Here is a 15,509-nt window from a genome sequence, read left to right as displayed (position 1 = left end):
TTTTAATTCAATGGATTGAACATTCACTAGGAAGTTGCCTTTACTTGTGTTTTTCCATTTGAATTTACATGCCACTAGGCATGGCAGATCTAAATGTTATGTTCAAATACCTAGTAGCATCAAGTAGCATTGTTTCTAATGTCTAATACCACTGCATCTTTTCAGTCCAGGAGAATGTCCTGCACACTCAGGTGTTATGGGAAGAATTTTTAGAAGGGATTCTTCAGGATTGTGTAATCTGGCTGGAGGTATTTATTTTAGACATATAGGTTTCCCCTGCAACAGTCTCCCAGTGAGTGAATGAATCAATAGTTGGGGTTTAATGGGAAATGATGGTCAGAAAATTCTGAAGAAAGTCTGAAAGTACCTCATGCTACCTCCAAATTACATCAGCAATCACCTGTTCTGACAAAAGCCGCTGCTTTTGTTTTTTTTAATTTTAAGTCTGACATCGATCAATTGGAGGAAAATTTATGTGACTGAGACAGGTCCATATCAGCAGGCCCATATCAACTGAGAGAGCAGTTTCTGCCAGATCTTGTCTGTAAGATTTGCCAAATACATGTAGTTATGTTCTTGATTGAATTACAATGTTACGTCTATCAATCATTCTCTTGTTGAGTGTCTTTTTGAGGTGCACTTGTGAATATTTCTTTCACGTCAGCATTCAGCTTTGTGAGTGAAGCAAATCGGGATCTGCATGAAGGATTTCATTGACTGGTGTTAAATGCCATGTTAAAGAATTTTTTCACCAATACATTATAAGTGGAGGAAACCAGATCACCTAAACCTCTAATCTTCTCCACACAATCTTACTGATCTGATCTACTCACAGCGACAACAAGACGAATATTTCAGCTGTTATACATAAATACAGTATATGTCATTTTTATTGTATTTGTAATAGAGTTGAAGTTATTTGTATATATACATTACAATAAACCCTGCTACCAGCAGGTAGGTGTAGGACAGTAACCAGTACTGCAAACAAGGTACAAGAAATGGAGACATGAAAATGAATTTTTATACTACACAAAAAGTCCCTTGTATAGTTCAGAGGGGATGTATGGAAAAGTCTAAAGTATCAATGTACGTAAACACAACATTAATACATCAAGACAATCTAAATAGCCTCTCCAGTCTAACTGGGAATATTGAACCATGTATAATGTGAAAAGTGTGTACAACTAGTATTCAGTTACTATATATGAGGTATCCTCCCCCAGTCCATACGCACAGTCACTTACAATACTAGCTGCCAGATCCATGAAGATGGGTGTTTAATATGTCTTCTGTATTATACTTGTCAACTTTTAATTAGGAGAACTATACCTTTTTACCGTTACAAACTTTTTACTCACTTAGACACAAAACTACCATCATGCAAACACAAAACAAATCAATAAATTTATATAACTGAATACAATCCCCTTCCACTGTCATTCTAAAAGACAATTTTAAGTTCAGTTTTGCAACAGTCAGAACAGCTCTACAAAAAGATCTGTAATTCTTCATGCAACCAGTATATATCATTCAGTACAACAAAAGGATATAAATAATATAACGCAAAAGCAGTTTAATGCATCTGGGAGCATTGATTCTTTGATATACTGTTCACAGAAATTCGCTCGAAACTAACCTTACTCCCAAGATACAAAAGAATGAGCAAGAGACATACTTTGTGGGCATTATACCATGTGTTCAGAAAAACAAGATTTACCTTATGGAATAGACCATCTTGGTATTTTACACAGAACTGTTGCACAACATTGTTTATGTATGCCAAAAATATATATGTATGCAGTATAAATTCATAGCGTTACAATGTTGATGCATGGTGACATCACAAAAAGTGTTGCATCATCACATAAAAATTATGATGCAACACTGCGTACATTAAGACCCTGCTGAATGTTGGTATGGAGAACAAAATTGGAAAAGGGGCTTATGGAAAATCCTCCCAGCCCACACTTCCAAAACTTAGTGATAAACATCCTTCTTTTCATTTGGATTTTTTTTTCTTCCCTTTTTTTTTCATTTACAAACAAAAGTACCCATTAGCAAGATCATATATTTATCCAGCTGATTCATGCTCAGAGAGGCTGCACACCCAGCATTATAGATTTTAATCTAAACTTCACCATTCATGCAAAATGACACATATGTTTTATGTAGTTAATGATATTGGTCAATTTACCACAGATAATTTATCACTCACACATCGTGTCTTATTAAGTAGAATTATGGGATGATCACATTTGTTTTGAACAGATTAAATTTTTGACTAATTAAACAGATTAGTCGGATTTGCTTTGAGACATCCTGACCTAAAATACCACAACAATGTAACTTGCAGTCTTTCACACTGGTCAATTGATCCTTGTTCTAAGTAAATGTGTAGGCTGTGTAAGAGTCATGTTTCATGGTCACCATGAAGTCTTTAGTAACTACAGTCGTCTCCCTTCAAATATCACTTCACATACGCTTTATCTAGGTATTGCAGGGCCTTTTTCTTCCCAAAAGGCACTTTTGGGTCATTTTGATACATCAACTTTTACCTAAAAAGAGCACCTTTTTATCAGTATTTTGAACAGCAGCTTCTGAATTAACTTCTATTAAGCCCTGCAAGTACAAGATAGTTTTCAACACTGTTCAGGACAATCTACTAAGTATTTAACGTGAACATAAAGTCTGCCACTATACATACAAAGAAACGAGGATATCGCAGAAAAATATCTAAATAATTCTAAAAAGTTTTGAAAAGCCGAGAGGATGAAGTTTAGCATTGGGGATATGGCACTGGCCAATAATTCACTCACAGTAGCCGTGTTGTAGAAGCCGCTGTCGCGTCCAAAAACCTATTAGCTCTTGATTGTTAGTGTGGTTTCTCATAGTTGATAGACAGAAATTGATGCAATGTATCACATTTTGCAGCCATTTTAAGTGTTAAACTGATGCATTTTGAACCACATATTTATCACAGGGAACTGAGAACGCCTACCCGTGTCACAATGCATATGTGTTGGGCAGGAGGCTGCAGTAACTTGTACGGTTGAGCTGGCTAGAAAACCGCCTCGGGAGAGTCATTGCCTGGAGATGAATATTGTGGCATTGCATTATTTTTCCTTAGCAAAGTCAGATTTATTACAAAAATATCTTTCCAAAGTCTGCATAAAAGAGTCTGTTATAAATCACAAAAGTCCTCCCATGTTCCGTACATTTCCCGAAGTCGGTACAGCCAGCCAGGCCTAATGCTTACACCCATGCAGGTCGAGGTCGAGGACGAGAACAAGCAGGAATGCTAAAACATGACACTTGTGCCCAAGAAGATCGCCCAGGCTGAGCGCCAGGCTAAAAGAAACATCAACCCTTTGAAAACGGGACAGAACTGATACTCTTTGGTTGGGTATCAGGCGTTTCTGTTTGTATTTTCTCACTGACATATTAATACCAACAATACTGGAGAGCTCCTAGGTTTCGTGACGTCACTCTAGATAACTGTAACATGGCAAAATGGTGTAATGCAATGAGTGGCTAGGTACTGACGATCCTTTGCTATTTACTTTGTTGATGAGAGGTGTAGAATTTTTAAAATATTTACAGAACATTTCTTGAATACTAGTTTATTAATTAATTCAGCTTTAGAGGCTGCCATTATGTTCGTTTTAAGAAATAAATTATCTCATGAGATAAGATATTTTTAGTTAACAAAAACATGTCCTTTAAGCTTGTCAGAAGATATCAACACATAGCATACTGTGTTCAAAGTCCCTAAAATCACAAAGCTTAGCATGAACCTTGTCTCAACTTATTTTTATGAAATGCCATACCCAAGATTGAAATGTCAGCAAAAATTATAAACTTACTTGTGTGGCCAGACTATACTCATTGTTTGGATGAAAATTCCAGAACTTTGTAAGACGTTCACTGAGTTCAGAAAATTTGTGCACCAAGACAACTAACCCTAACGCCTGAACTCTTAGCACCACAGCTGGGTAAGAGCCTAAATAACATTCAATGTGTATAAAGTCTAAAGTACATTCATGAATGTAGAATAATGAAGTGTAAAGCATTGGATTACCAGTCCATCCTAAATAAATACAATAAGAGGATTAAAAATCTATACTCAGCTATTGCAGCACCAGGCTAAATAACCATCCACTATGGTACATATGTTTTAAATATATGACATGTCTATACTTCAAGAACAACATAACAGTGATAACAGATATAAAACAATGATTGGTCCGTAGATTAACAGTAGCATTGTAACAGAGATAGAATATTGTAAAAGTTGCTGATGCATCATATCCTAATAACAAGCATCACCAATGTGAAAGAAATGCAAAAAGATGATTTTAATAACAACATAAATTATTGATTTTCGGAATGCACTGCAATAAATCATTTGAAAAATAATGTATTATGTTGTTTGTACCATGAAACTGAGCACCGGATTCCTCAGGATTTAGAGCTGTTTGAGCTTTACTTTAAATCACATGTAGAAATACAGTGCAAATAGAAACAGCAGTACCAGACTTGTAAAGATGTCCAATGAAACATTCTCTATCCAGGAGAATGGGAAGTAAGTCCACTTAAATTGTTCAGGTGTCCTCAACACAGGACAGAGACAGATCAACTGAAAAAAGGCTCAAGCTGAATGAATCAAGTCATGACAAACTGAACATCCACTGGAACAAGAAGATGTCCTGAAGGCAGGACATGGCCATGGACAGTGCTACCAGGGGCAGACAACTGCTGGGAGGCTAGGTGCAAGGGGAGGTTTGTGCTCTGTGTGATAACTGGCAGAGCCAAGTTAGTATTGTCTGTGACTGAAATGTTTTCGGACTCCTCGCCAGAGTCTAGTAAATCTTCCTCAGCAATATCAGCAATGTCACCCTCCTCCTCAGATTCCTCGCCCTTACGGTATGGTTTTGTTCGCACAAGTAAAAATTCCTCGCGCGACAAAATGTGAATTCCACTTGCTGTCAACAGTTTCCCATGACGAGTCTTCAAGTGCCGCTTGTATGTATTCCTGGTTTTGAACTTTTGTGGACAATCTGTACACTCAAAGGGGGTTTCTCCTGTGTGTCTCCTTAGATGTTCCTACAACATCAAATAAACATCATGGTGACATGGGAAATACGAACTACTTCACGAGCTGCAGTAAGTCTTCTGACAATTTGCTACAACCAGTAAGACTCCAAAACAAATGATCTGGAAGCGCAATTGTTGCATTTGTGACCGTAAGGCCCTTCTGTGATAAAAAATACAAATACATGTATATCTAGATCACCAGACATTTCTGATCCACATGTAGCAAACTTATTTTGTACACTCTGTATTCAGCTGCATATACAACATATTTTCAACCTGAACACCAAAATACTGTTACCTATAAACAATTTCATGAATTCAAACCAAAATATGCTATATATCACAGAAGTCAGGTTTCCTGCTTTTCATACCTTAAAATGACTGGGATGTCTGAACTTTCGGCCACAATCTTTGCAGGTGAAACGGCTCTGGTTGTTGTGGATTAACATATGGTAGTTCAGGCTGTGTTGACGAGTGAAAGTGGTGTTGCATATCAGACATACAAAGGGTTTTATTCCTGCAAATTGAAGGAAAATGAGGCATGCTCTTTGATCTCAACAGAAAGATATGCAAATGGACAAATTTGACAGAAAATATCCAGAATTTTTATGTTCAACCACACATCTCGGGCAAGTAACTGACATACCTTTCATTTGATGCACTGAGTTTCACCACATGAGCGAAATCAATGTATATGCCATAATAGTGGGAAGCAAGTAATACTCAGCCAACTTCATGTAAGGCCATCTGAATGGCACAACAATTACTGTTTACTACTTGTTAAAAGTAAGACCCCCAAAACAATGCTTAATAGCAGATCAAATATTTAAGGCATCTCCCCATGATTAATACATAATATAGTATGTTCACACACAAGATGCCTGAATTTATCAAAAAGTAATTCATACCCGCATGACTACGATAATGATACATTAAGGTTGCACAGGCTGTAAAAGTCTTGTCTTTACAGATTTTGCACATCAGTGGTGATGATGAGTCATCCTTCTTTCTCCCCTTCAATTCTCTTATACATCTTAATGCACACTTCTGAAAGTAACACAGGCAATAAATAGTATCTCAGACAACAGGTTATTTACTAATTACATTACTGAGCCCTAAACTTTCACACTTACTCCTTTAAACTTCCATGTATGCATACAATTCTAAAGCATTTTTTTAAAAAATAGTTTTAAAACGTATCCCACTTCTTTTACACACGCTGCCATGCAACTACAGTAGGGAAATACTGAGCATGACCTAAACTGTACGTAATCAAGCTGTATTAAAACTAACAAGTACGTGTAAATATAATGGTTAACAAATAAATGTTTTCATACAAATCTCTTTCATTCACAGACTCAAAAGCTCCCAGAAAGGGTCATTTAGATGCGCTTTATAAAATTTCTTAAAGCACGCTGTCATAATGTAAACTTTAAAGTTTGGGATCAGAACCTTCAAATTTTTTCTAGATATGGCCCTGCTGAGGGGTCTTCGATACAAAGTACTTGAATGAAAACTTCACACAGGAGAACCCATACAACATGGTTTAGTCGTCATGAGGTGCTCAGGTCATCTCAGTTGGGTGGTGTAGGACCAAGTCACCATTCATCTAACTAATATACATATGAAATAATAAAGCAGTACGGTTTCCATAAACAGACTTAAATTCTGCTAACACTTACTCGTTCCCATTCTGCAGAACCCTCTTTAACTGTGTTTTTCCTCTTCCTCTTTGGAGTTCCATCCTCATCCTCACTGAAAGACATATTCTCCTCTGGTACCGGAATACGACCTTTTTTTGCTAAGGCAGACTTGGGCATTGGAGGATATGGCTCTATTTTTATAAATGAAAGACATCATTTTTAAATAGTTTTGTAGGTAAAAACTGGTATAAAAAGTGTAATCAGTTTCTTAAAATAAGCGAAGGAGGAAAAACAATGGCGCGAGATAAAACACCAAGTGTCAATAAACCCATCAATTAAAGGATACGAATCAGTTAAATTTTATTTTGATGGCTAATTTACAATCTGCAAACATCACTATGAGGAAAATGTTCTACTGCTTGCATCAGTGGAAATTCCCTCTTTCAAGCTGATTTATTTATTTATTTTATTGGTGTTTTACGCCGTACTCCAGATTATTTCACTCATACGATGGTGGCCAGCATTGTGGTGGGAGGAAACCGGGCAGAGCCCCCGGGGAAACCCCACCACCATCCCCAGGTTGCTAACAGACATTCCTACTTACGTCCGGAGAGGAAGTCAGCATGAGCTGGACTTGTCTTTCATGTTGAGCCAAGAGCATGTGCAAGTCACAACCTTTTTATTAAATGCATATTCATTTTGTGTAGATGTGATCTAAAATCCAATGCGTTTAAAGAAAATCAAAACACAAACAAGTTGCCAAAATTCGACAGATTCAAGTAAAGCATATGCAGGCACGAGCATCTTTTGCTTCTGGTGCTCCGATTATGTTTTTTGAAAGCACCACTAAAATTTCTGATCAGCTTGTGTTTTTCTTCAGCCTTGTTTTATTATTTCAAGTTATTTCTGTATTGCATGGCTCTAAATAAGTAGCAGGTCAAACTGAATTCATAATTAATCATGCAAATAGTATAATTCTGTAAACAGATACAGTTCACCACACTTACTTTCTCCAGAGTGGCCCTCCTCTTCTTCCTCCTCCCCTCCAACGATCTCCTCGCAGCACACCATAGGGGTCCCCTCTTCCCCCGGAATACGACGGAATAGAAGCACTGGCTCAACAGGCTTACGGAGCTGCTCTATGAAATTACCATAGTACGAGTTGCTGTCACCAACATCAACAGTGCCATCTTCATCATCTGATGAATCCATCTCCAAATGGACTGCATCTATTCCACGCTTCTTCCCAAAGATGGTGGTGTAACAGTGGTCCCGATGAGGTTGATTCCTAGTCAATAAGTCAATAATGAACTGTTCATTTTCCTCTATACGCCGTTCAGTTTCATCTGGCAAAGAGCCTTTAGTAGTCGAGTCAGGTTGTGACCCCTTTTTGTTATTTGCGCCTCTTTGTTTTACAGTTTGCTTTCCTTTTGTGGAGTCAATATTTTTGGTTTTCTTTCTGGTATGAGATTCAAAATCATCAGATCTATGCTTCTCTGGAGAAGCATTCTCAGAGTTGTCTTTGCCTTGTTTCATAAACTTTCTTCTTCTTTTGCTTGGGCTTTCAGAGTCTTCAGGCGAATGATTTGCCAGTTCTGATAAATTGACCAACCGCCCTTTTGGCAAAACGTATATCTCAGGTGTATTCCTTTTAACTTTGTTCTTGGCAGAAGTGATTCCTTTTCTCTTTCTCTTATGGAGAACAGCAGCTTCTGCAAGGCAAAATGAAAACCCAGATTGAGATCAAGCATTCAAAGACCAAATCATACTCTCTTGTGCCTTCATTATTCACTTGTGCTTCCATGGGGCCTATTGCACAGAACTGTTTCTTTTCAACATCAATGAAATAAATTTAGAAATCATCATAATGGTCAATGGTGGAGGAAATATCAGTTGTAAATCCAGAGTGATTACCACCTCCCCCTGCTGATAAAGCACCAGATAAGCAATCTGAATCAAATGTGTGTTACATTCACAAAGGCATATACATACAGGGGTTGTGGGGGGGGGGGTGCATTTCGTAGCCTGAGGACACTGTTCGTTGAGGAAAAGTCAGTGTACCATTACCAAAACCATTATCAAATTGTGTCCGTTGATGGGAAGGGAAGATGTTATGGCATGGATTTGACCAGCTAGAGGTATTTCACCATTCACCGTTTTAACAGGGGCACTTGTCTCTGACTGATTTGACCGGCTAGAGGTATTTCACCATTCACCATTTTAACAGGAGCGCTTGTCCCTGACTGTAGGTTGAGCAGTCACAAATATGACGCATCCAAATATTCCTCAAGCAAACAGTCAGTGTACACGGACTACCTATTTTAATGTTTTCTAAATAGAGTTTACATAGAGCTAGATGTCCAGCTGAAATACAAACCAGTTATATACATGTAGTTGGGCCCCACCCTTCTGTGCCTGGAGGTACATTTATTTTTGTATAGAATGAATTAACCTAGCATTCTATATCTACAGTCACATGTCAATTCACACAGAATGCTGTTTAAGCTTTGCGTATACCAGTGATATAATAGACTGAAACCTTCTCATTGGCTGACAAATCACAGATGCATTTACAGGCTTGTGTTACATGCTCAGAATACTGAAGGAAAATATATGTAAGGCCTGTATTAATTAAATCTTTTCCCTGGAAATAATAACACATTGTTTTAATTATTCACAGATTTTTGAAACATGGGACATAACTCTTCCTGTGATGGGAGACAACTGTATATGTTCTACATTACTCCTCATTCCCCGTTTAGTCACTACTAGTTGAATGCTACTCCCTTTATGCTCAAGCCAATGATAACAATATACTGTGGTAAACTTTGAGGGCAAACTTAAATTTTATATTACCTCACTTGGCATAAGTATTTATATAATATTAACAATGTTTATCCTTACCTCCACAGATTATGTTTACTAAAATGAAATCTGTCCCGCATGTAGGTCTTCAACCTTACGTCACTTTGGCTTTGAAATCGCTATTAGCCATTTTTAGACATCCCAAGTAACCACAGTTCACTCCCAAAAATGCACCATTTTTTAAGGGGGAGTGACGCCAAAGGAGGTAACTCAATTGGGCCATTTTTTTTTTTTTTTTTTACATTTTCAACCTATAATATTGAAACTGACAATCGGTGTTTCACAGTTACCTTTCACCACAATAGACTGATTTCTACCTTTTTTAAAATTTAAATTACACTGAAACATTGCCCTCACTGCACTTGTGGCTCTGGACTTTTTTGACCACTCAGAACTCTATTATTGCTTTGGTAATTAAACAAAGGCAACTAAGAAATTAACACACATACCTGCCAATCGTCTTTTCCTTGCAGGCAAAGGTTCTGCTGAGAAGAGTTCATCTAAAGACAACAGACAGACAACCATTATATAAAAACATACCAAATCTTTTTAATTTATGGCATAAAATGACACAGTCAGTAACAACTAATATACTAAGCATGGTACTTTTAAATTAGCAGAGCATTCATTAAATGTTAGATTGTGTTATCTTCGTGGAATTACAGTGTGCAAGCTATGATGAGAGTTATTTAGCTTGTGTTTCAGCATGGTACTTACCGTTACTCTTTTCCAACTGTTCAAGCTCCAATAAATGTTGACTCAAATGGTTTTTCATTTTTAGACGAGCCTGTGTTTCATTGCCAAAGCTAGAAAACTGTGCTTGGCATTTCTCTGGCATCAGATAACACACAAAAGTGTAATTCCGACGCATCTCATTGGCTTTCAAATCAGCAAAAAAGTCAACTAATGACCGATCAGATAATAACTGGATTTGTTCCAAGTTCAAATTGTCTCGACTTTGGATGCTTCTACGAGTCAACTGGAAAAAACAAACCAAAATAAATTTTTTTCCCATGTTATTGTTTAGTCTTTGGTGGAATCATAGATGATAAGGAAAGTATAAATTTTCAACCAACTGAAGGGGACATTAACTTTATAAAAAATATTAATACTTTCAGTTATAAAACGCTAAACATAGCTGCATTCACTGCATTTATATACTATAGCTAAGTGTCTTGAGTCAAGAGAGTATTTTCAACAGGTGACCAACTTTTCTTGAACCTCTTGAATCATATGATCCCAGACATATATTATTTAAAAAAAGATACATTAAATTAACTATGAACAGCCTTCTTACAACTCACAAAACTGCCTAACACTTTCACAAATTCAGGCTATCTCCTGAAAATTCACTCCTCCATCTGTCATAAATTAAATATGTGCAAATTGCTGAGAGTAACTGTCAAATATCCCACCCTTCTCTGTGGCTGGAGCTCTTTAGGTCTTGGCTCCTTCTCCAAGGTAGCAGAGGCAACTTGAGCCAGGACGTCCAGAGACATATTTGAGAAAGGGGATTGTCCTCTTTCTGAATGATCCGAGTCATGATCGTCCTCAGATGAGTCTATAGGAGCTTCCTTTTGTTCATTTGTTGCTAATGAAGGCAAAATGAAACATGTCCACTTATGATAATCAATGAATAATATTCAGGAAATAAAGCAATATTGTCCCCCATCAAATCATGGACGCTGTACTTGTAAGTTAAACTTAAGATTAAACTGATGCTTTGGTACAGCAATAGCAATGCTTTAACCACATGATCTAGGCCTCTCAAGCATTACTCTCTGCAGATCATTACCAATTTTCACAATTTCCGTAATTAACTTTCTTCACCTTAAAAGAGGCCATACTAGTAATCGTGCCCAAAAAATTTTTTGCTATTATTTTAGAATAGCTTAAATGATTACATTTCACAAATATCTTCCTCATCACTGCTTGTGTTACCGATCAAAATCGGTAATAAATCTCCTCAAATTTATAAAGCCAGTTGCATTATAATTTTTTTCAAAATAGGAATATTTTATCACTATAAATTGTACAGCCAGGTAAAGTATAAGTCTCACATTTCGTGAAAGGCAACAATCTAAGCTACTCTTGGTGAATATAGAAAATTCTATTTAATAAGGATATGGATTTTTTCCCAAAAATCACTGGTACAGTCTCTTTCATATCATGGCTTATACTTTCAACCTAGACACCTTTTTGACTTAATAGACACTTCCCCAAATAAGTAGGAGTAACTCATTGGAGGTGAGTGCTAACAAGTACATGTAATTGAATACAATGTACAGGGGATGTATAACTGTCAGTGACAGTCATGGACGAACGCATCACTTCTATTTAAAGAATTATGCTTCTTCTAGAAATCCAAGCATTGCACCATGTTATGTTTCAAACTGTAACACTATTGGCTACACACCTAAAACAAGAGTAACATGTCAGCAACAACAGTACAAAATGGGAAGCATTAGAAACAAGTGCATGTCAGTGAAAGTATCACAAAGCCATATGCATGTAACTGTTAATATTTGACAAATATAACTTCTTGTAAATTTCAGTGTCTGAACTTCTTTTCTCTGCTGGAAGTGAACACACTATAGTTACTAGGAGCGGGAATATATAGCATGTCCGTGTATTCACACATACATGTGTATCATTTGTTCCAAACAAATTGCAATTCTCGACTAAAATGAAATGGATTTACATTTGCTCGAATAGCCATTCATTTTACATTAAGACGAGTATATAGAGGGCAGAATCACCACAAAAAGAATTTTTAGAGTTGAATTTTCGTCACTATTCATACCACTTATGGATAAGCGTCACTGTCAACAAATGAGTGCAAATTTAGCAGCCGACATGAATTTCTCATGGTGAATAAACAAGAATCAGGCTGTCAACCGGCATTATATTAAATCGGTATGGTAAGATCAAACTTAAAGACTCTATTCACATACATTTACCTTTCCTCAGTGACATTTTTAATGTCTTTTTAGGGCTTTTTCCCTTTCTTCTCACGGTCGCCATTTTCAACTTGGCTAACCGTCTCGTCTGCTATCGCAGTAGAGGCGTTAACCTTGTTCCCAAAAGAACGCAGTGGACTAATGACATATGTACGAGATTTCTGTCAGCTAGTCGCGTTTCAAGTAATGTTTTAGAATTATCACGCATTTATTGTACACTTCATATGATAAGATCTAGTGAATAATCGTTGCTGTATTAAAAATTACTGTTTTTCACCAGAGTTGAATTCACAGTGGGTCATGGGAACAAGGTACATACTCTCTAATATATCTCAAGAAACCAATAAAAAATTTCAGGACGCGACACACATCTGTTTCTTGAGCTTCTGTCCTTTTTTTGCATTTTATCAAATAAATTATATTTCATTTCATGGTTCATTATGATTATAAATTGTGCCACTCTCACGTGACAGCTCTCAAAATGGCCTCCAACTGCGAAGTGAAAGGATAGAAATGTAAGTTTACAGATTGTGTGACTAGGTTTAACTTTTGTTTTTCAGTGGTCTTTCTTACGATTTGTGTTTCTGTGTGTGGACTTATTCAGGCCGAACTGTTTGAAGAACCACCCATTTTAAGCTTTCTGGGCATATCAATTAGCAGAGGGACATTTATTTATTTTGATTGTCATAATTTTTAGGCATGCAGTTGTCAAGAGGAAGAATGTTTTCAACACAAAACAAGTCTGACATAGTCTGTTAGTCTTTGGCACATAAAGAACGAACTGATATCTTATAATCAGTTAAGGTTACTCCTGTAAATGTAGGCAGGTTATTGTATTTCTACATAGACCAGTGTTTCATAAATTACATCTCTGACTATACTACTGAGTAGTATACTAAGTAAAGAGAATCACCAGCATTAGGAACGGGGATAGCCTAATGCATTAGACGCTGTATACTGATGACAGTCAAACAGTGGTCCCTTCCCCAAAATGCTGGCTGTTTTCCTATCTGCGCTTCGGACCTAAATGAAATTTACTGACATTTAAATTTCTCAATCACCAATCAGAAGTCTTTTGACTTTTGTTGGACCACAATTGCCTGTGCTGTCTCTAACATTTGCTTGTATGACCATAAGCAAAGTTGGCTGTTCTTGGGGATGTGAATTATTCTGCCAGCACTCGTCAGTCTCTGCAGAATTATGTCGTACAAGTCCAACCTGTTCGAACTGTCAGAGTTTCATCATTTTGTTCAGTGTTAAGAAAGCTACAAGAGTGACAACAAGCATATCAAATTTCTCCACAAAAGTCTTTGCTGTTCTGCAAACTGTTGTAAACATAGGTCGTGGAAGAACTCAGGAGTTTTTTCAAGCATTCTGACAATTTGGGCCTCTGGAAGTTTGGATTTAAAGTACAAGGCGGAAGGATTTTGTACCCCCCATAACCAACCGTATCTGCTCTTCCAGTGTGCAGCTTAAAGCTACGAGAGGAATACAGCTGAACTCAAAAGATTTGGCAACTATGGTAGCAGATCTCTGTACACTAACACCGATGTTCACATCATACCTGTATTTATACTGTACAGAACTATATCTAGGCATATAAGTTATTCAGAATGCTGACAATGCCATGCAGTTGTGACCACATTTAGATTTGAATTCAGAATACCTGGGGAATAGAATGATATTTATTGTGGACAGAGGGAAAGAGTACTAGACAAATATTCACTATAGCCACACGAAATGTGCAGTGTTTTACAGAATATAGCTATAGCTTACCAGTGCAAATTGCCACTGCGGTTGGAAATGTGTGGAAGAAGTTCAAATTCAATGTGTGAAAACTCAGAATCTGAAGTCTGACCAGAGATGTCAGTGTCATAAATGGGAACATCAACATCGTCCATTATGAGATCAAATTAATACGACAGCATATTTTCTTCTGTGTAGCTATAATCCATCTCAAAAGTGACTTCAGACTGTCAGTGCTTTGCCACTTAACTCGGTATTAGAAAATCAACCAAATGAGATCCAAGGCATCTTAGATTTCTCCAAGAAGTGGTTTATTGCGTTGATGTCTATTGCATGTACAACAAGCTGTGTAAAACCCCGAGCTTAGTTTCCTTGCTTCCAGGAAGGCATTGGTATTGTCTTTGTAGGAATGCCCCACAGTATACAAACCTGAACCAGTCCCGCTGGAGGATGACTATGATTTTATATGTGTTTGTGATGACGTGGGCACCTGTTAGTGGATTGCAGATCGGCTGTGGCAGTAGATCTCTTGTTTTTAGTGGATTTACATATAACTTCATTATTACATTTCTGGCCAGCCAAGAGTGTTTATATGCAATGAAAATATAAAAGTCAGGGAACAAATTTCAAGATAGACTTCAAACTACTATTTGAATAGTCATTCTGTCAGCTGTGAGGGAATGTATGTATACGTGTATATTTGTCTACACGTATGTTTTAAATCTGTTTCACCTGGTTTGGTATGTAATAATACAGTTCAGAAGCAACTAAAGACCTTAAAATGATACTTTAGATTGCTGCACTTAACTTTTGAGTGGCCTTATAATGTGGATGAATCAATCACAATCAAGTAAAATGTGGCAAAATGCTAAATTGTAAATGCAGTACAGTATTTTGCCTCAAGTGTGTATTAACTAAGTGGTGTAAGACAGTTGACAAGCATCAATAATTTTTATAATTTTGCCTGGATCAGTGCAGTATACTTTAGCCCTGCTTACTTCAAGACTGTTCTACCTACAGCTCAGTGGTTTATTGTGTTTACAGCACTGCTATTTTGAGTGTGACCTACACATTAGGAATTCAGGAAGTGTATTCACTTATGGTAATTAAAGTAACACAAGGGTTGTTTGTGTCATGGACATGTCTGAGGAACAGTTTTATTATTAGTGGTACACATGACACCTGTTCCCATATAAAG

The 15,509-nt window shown here is 37.0% G+C and overlaps 1 protein-coding gene across 2 annotated transcripts; it reads right to left on the bottom strand.

Annotated features, from left to right (window-relative positions):
- Nucleotides 1-863: 863 nt before the first annotated feature.
- LOC135468642 (zinc finger protein 37 homolog) lies at nucleotides 864-12,684 on the bottom strand. Of its 2 annotated transcripts, none has more exons than XM_064747009.1 (9): nucleotides 12,560-12,684; nucleotides 11,021-11,196; nucleotides 10,323-10,584; nucleotides 10,055-10,105; nucleotides 7,748-8,452; nucleotides 6,780-6,931; nucleotides 6,006-6,144; nucleotides 5,469-5,614; nucleotides 864-5,106 (listed from the first exon to the last, which is right to left on the bottom strand). In XM_064747009.1, the coding sequence occupies exons 1-9, from the start codon at nucleotides 12,627-12,629 to the stop codon at nucleotides 4,666-4,668; spliced, it is 2,142 nt and encodes a 713-aa protein (XP_064603079.1). In that variant the 5' UTR covers nucleotides 12,630-12,684; the 3' UTR covers nucleotides 864-4,665. The 2 variants fall into 2 exon arrangements, with proteins under 2 accessions (XP_064603079.1, XP_064603080.1); XM_064747010.1 differs by having other exon boundaries at nucleotides 12,566-12,646.
- Between the last annotated feature and the right edge of the window lie 2,825 nt (nucleotides 12,685-15,509).

This window comes from Liolophura sinensis, chromosome 6 (assembly GCF_032854445.1).
Source record: "Liolophura sinensis isolate JHLJ2023 chromosome 6, CUHK_Ljap_v2, whole genome shotgun sequence".
Lineage (NCBI taxonomy): Eukaryota > Metazoa > Mollusca > Polyplacophora > Chitonida > Chitonidae > Liolophura > Liolophura sinensis.
Note: the sequence above shows the minus strand (reverse complement) of the source record. Positions and strands in the feature narration are given on the sequence as shown.

Coding starts and splice junctions, on each gene's coding strand:
- LOC135468642 (XM_064747009.1), bottom strand. CDS start 12,629: ATGGCGACCGTGAGAAGAAAGGGAAAAAGCCCTAAAAAGACATTAAAA. Junction 6,145..6,779: donor GTTCTGCAGAATGGGAACGA/GTAAGTGTTAGC, acceptor TGTTACTTTCAG/AAGTGTGCATTAAGATGTAT. Junction 5,615..6,005: donor TCATTATCGTAGTCATGCGG/GTATGAATTACT, acceptor TTCAATTTGCAG/GAATAAAACCCTTTGTATGT.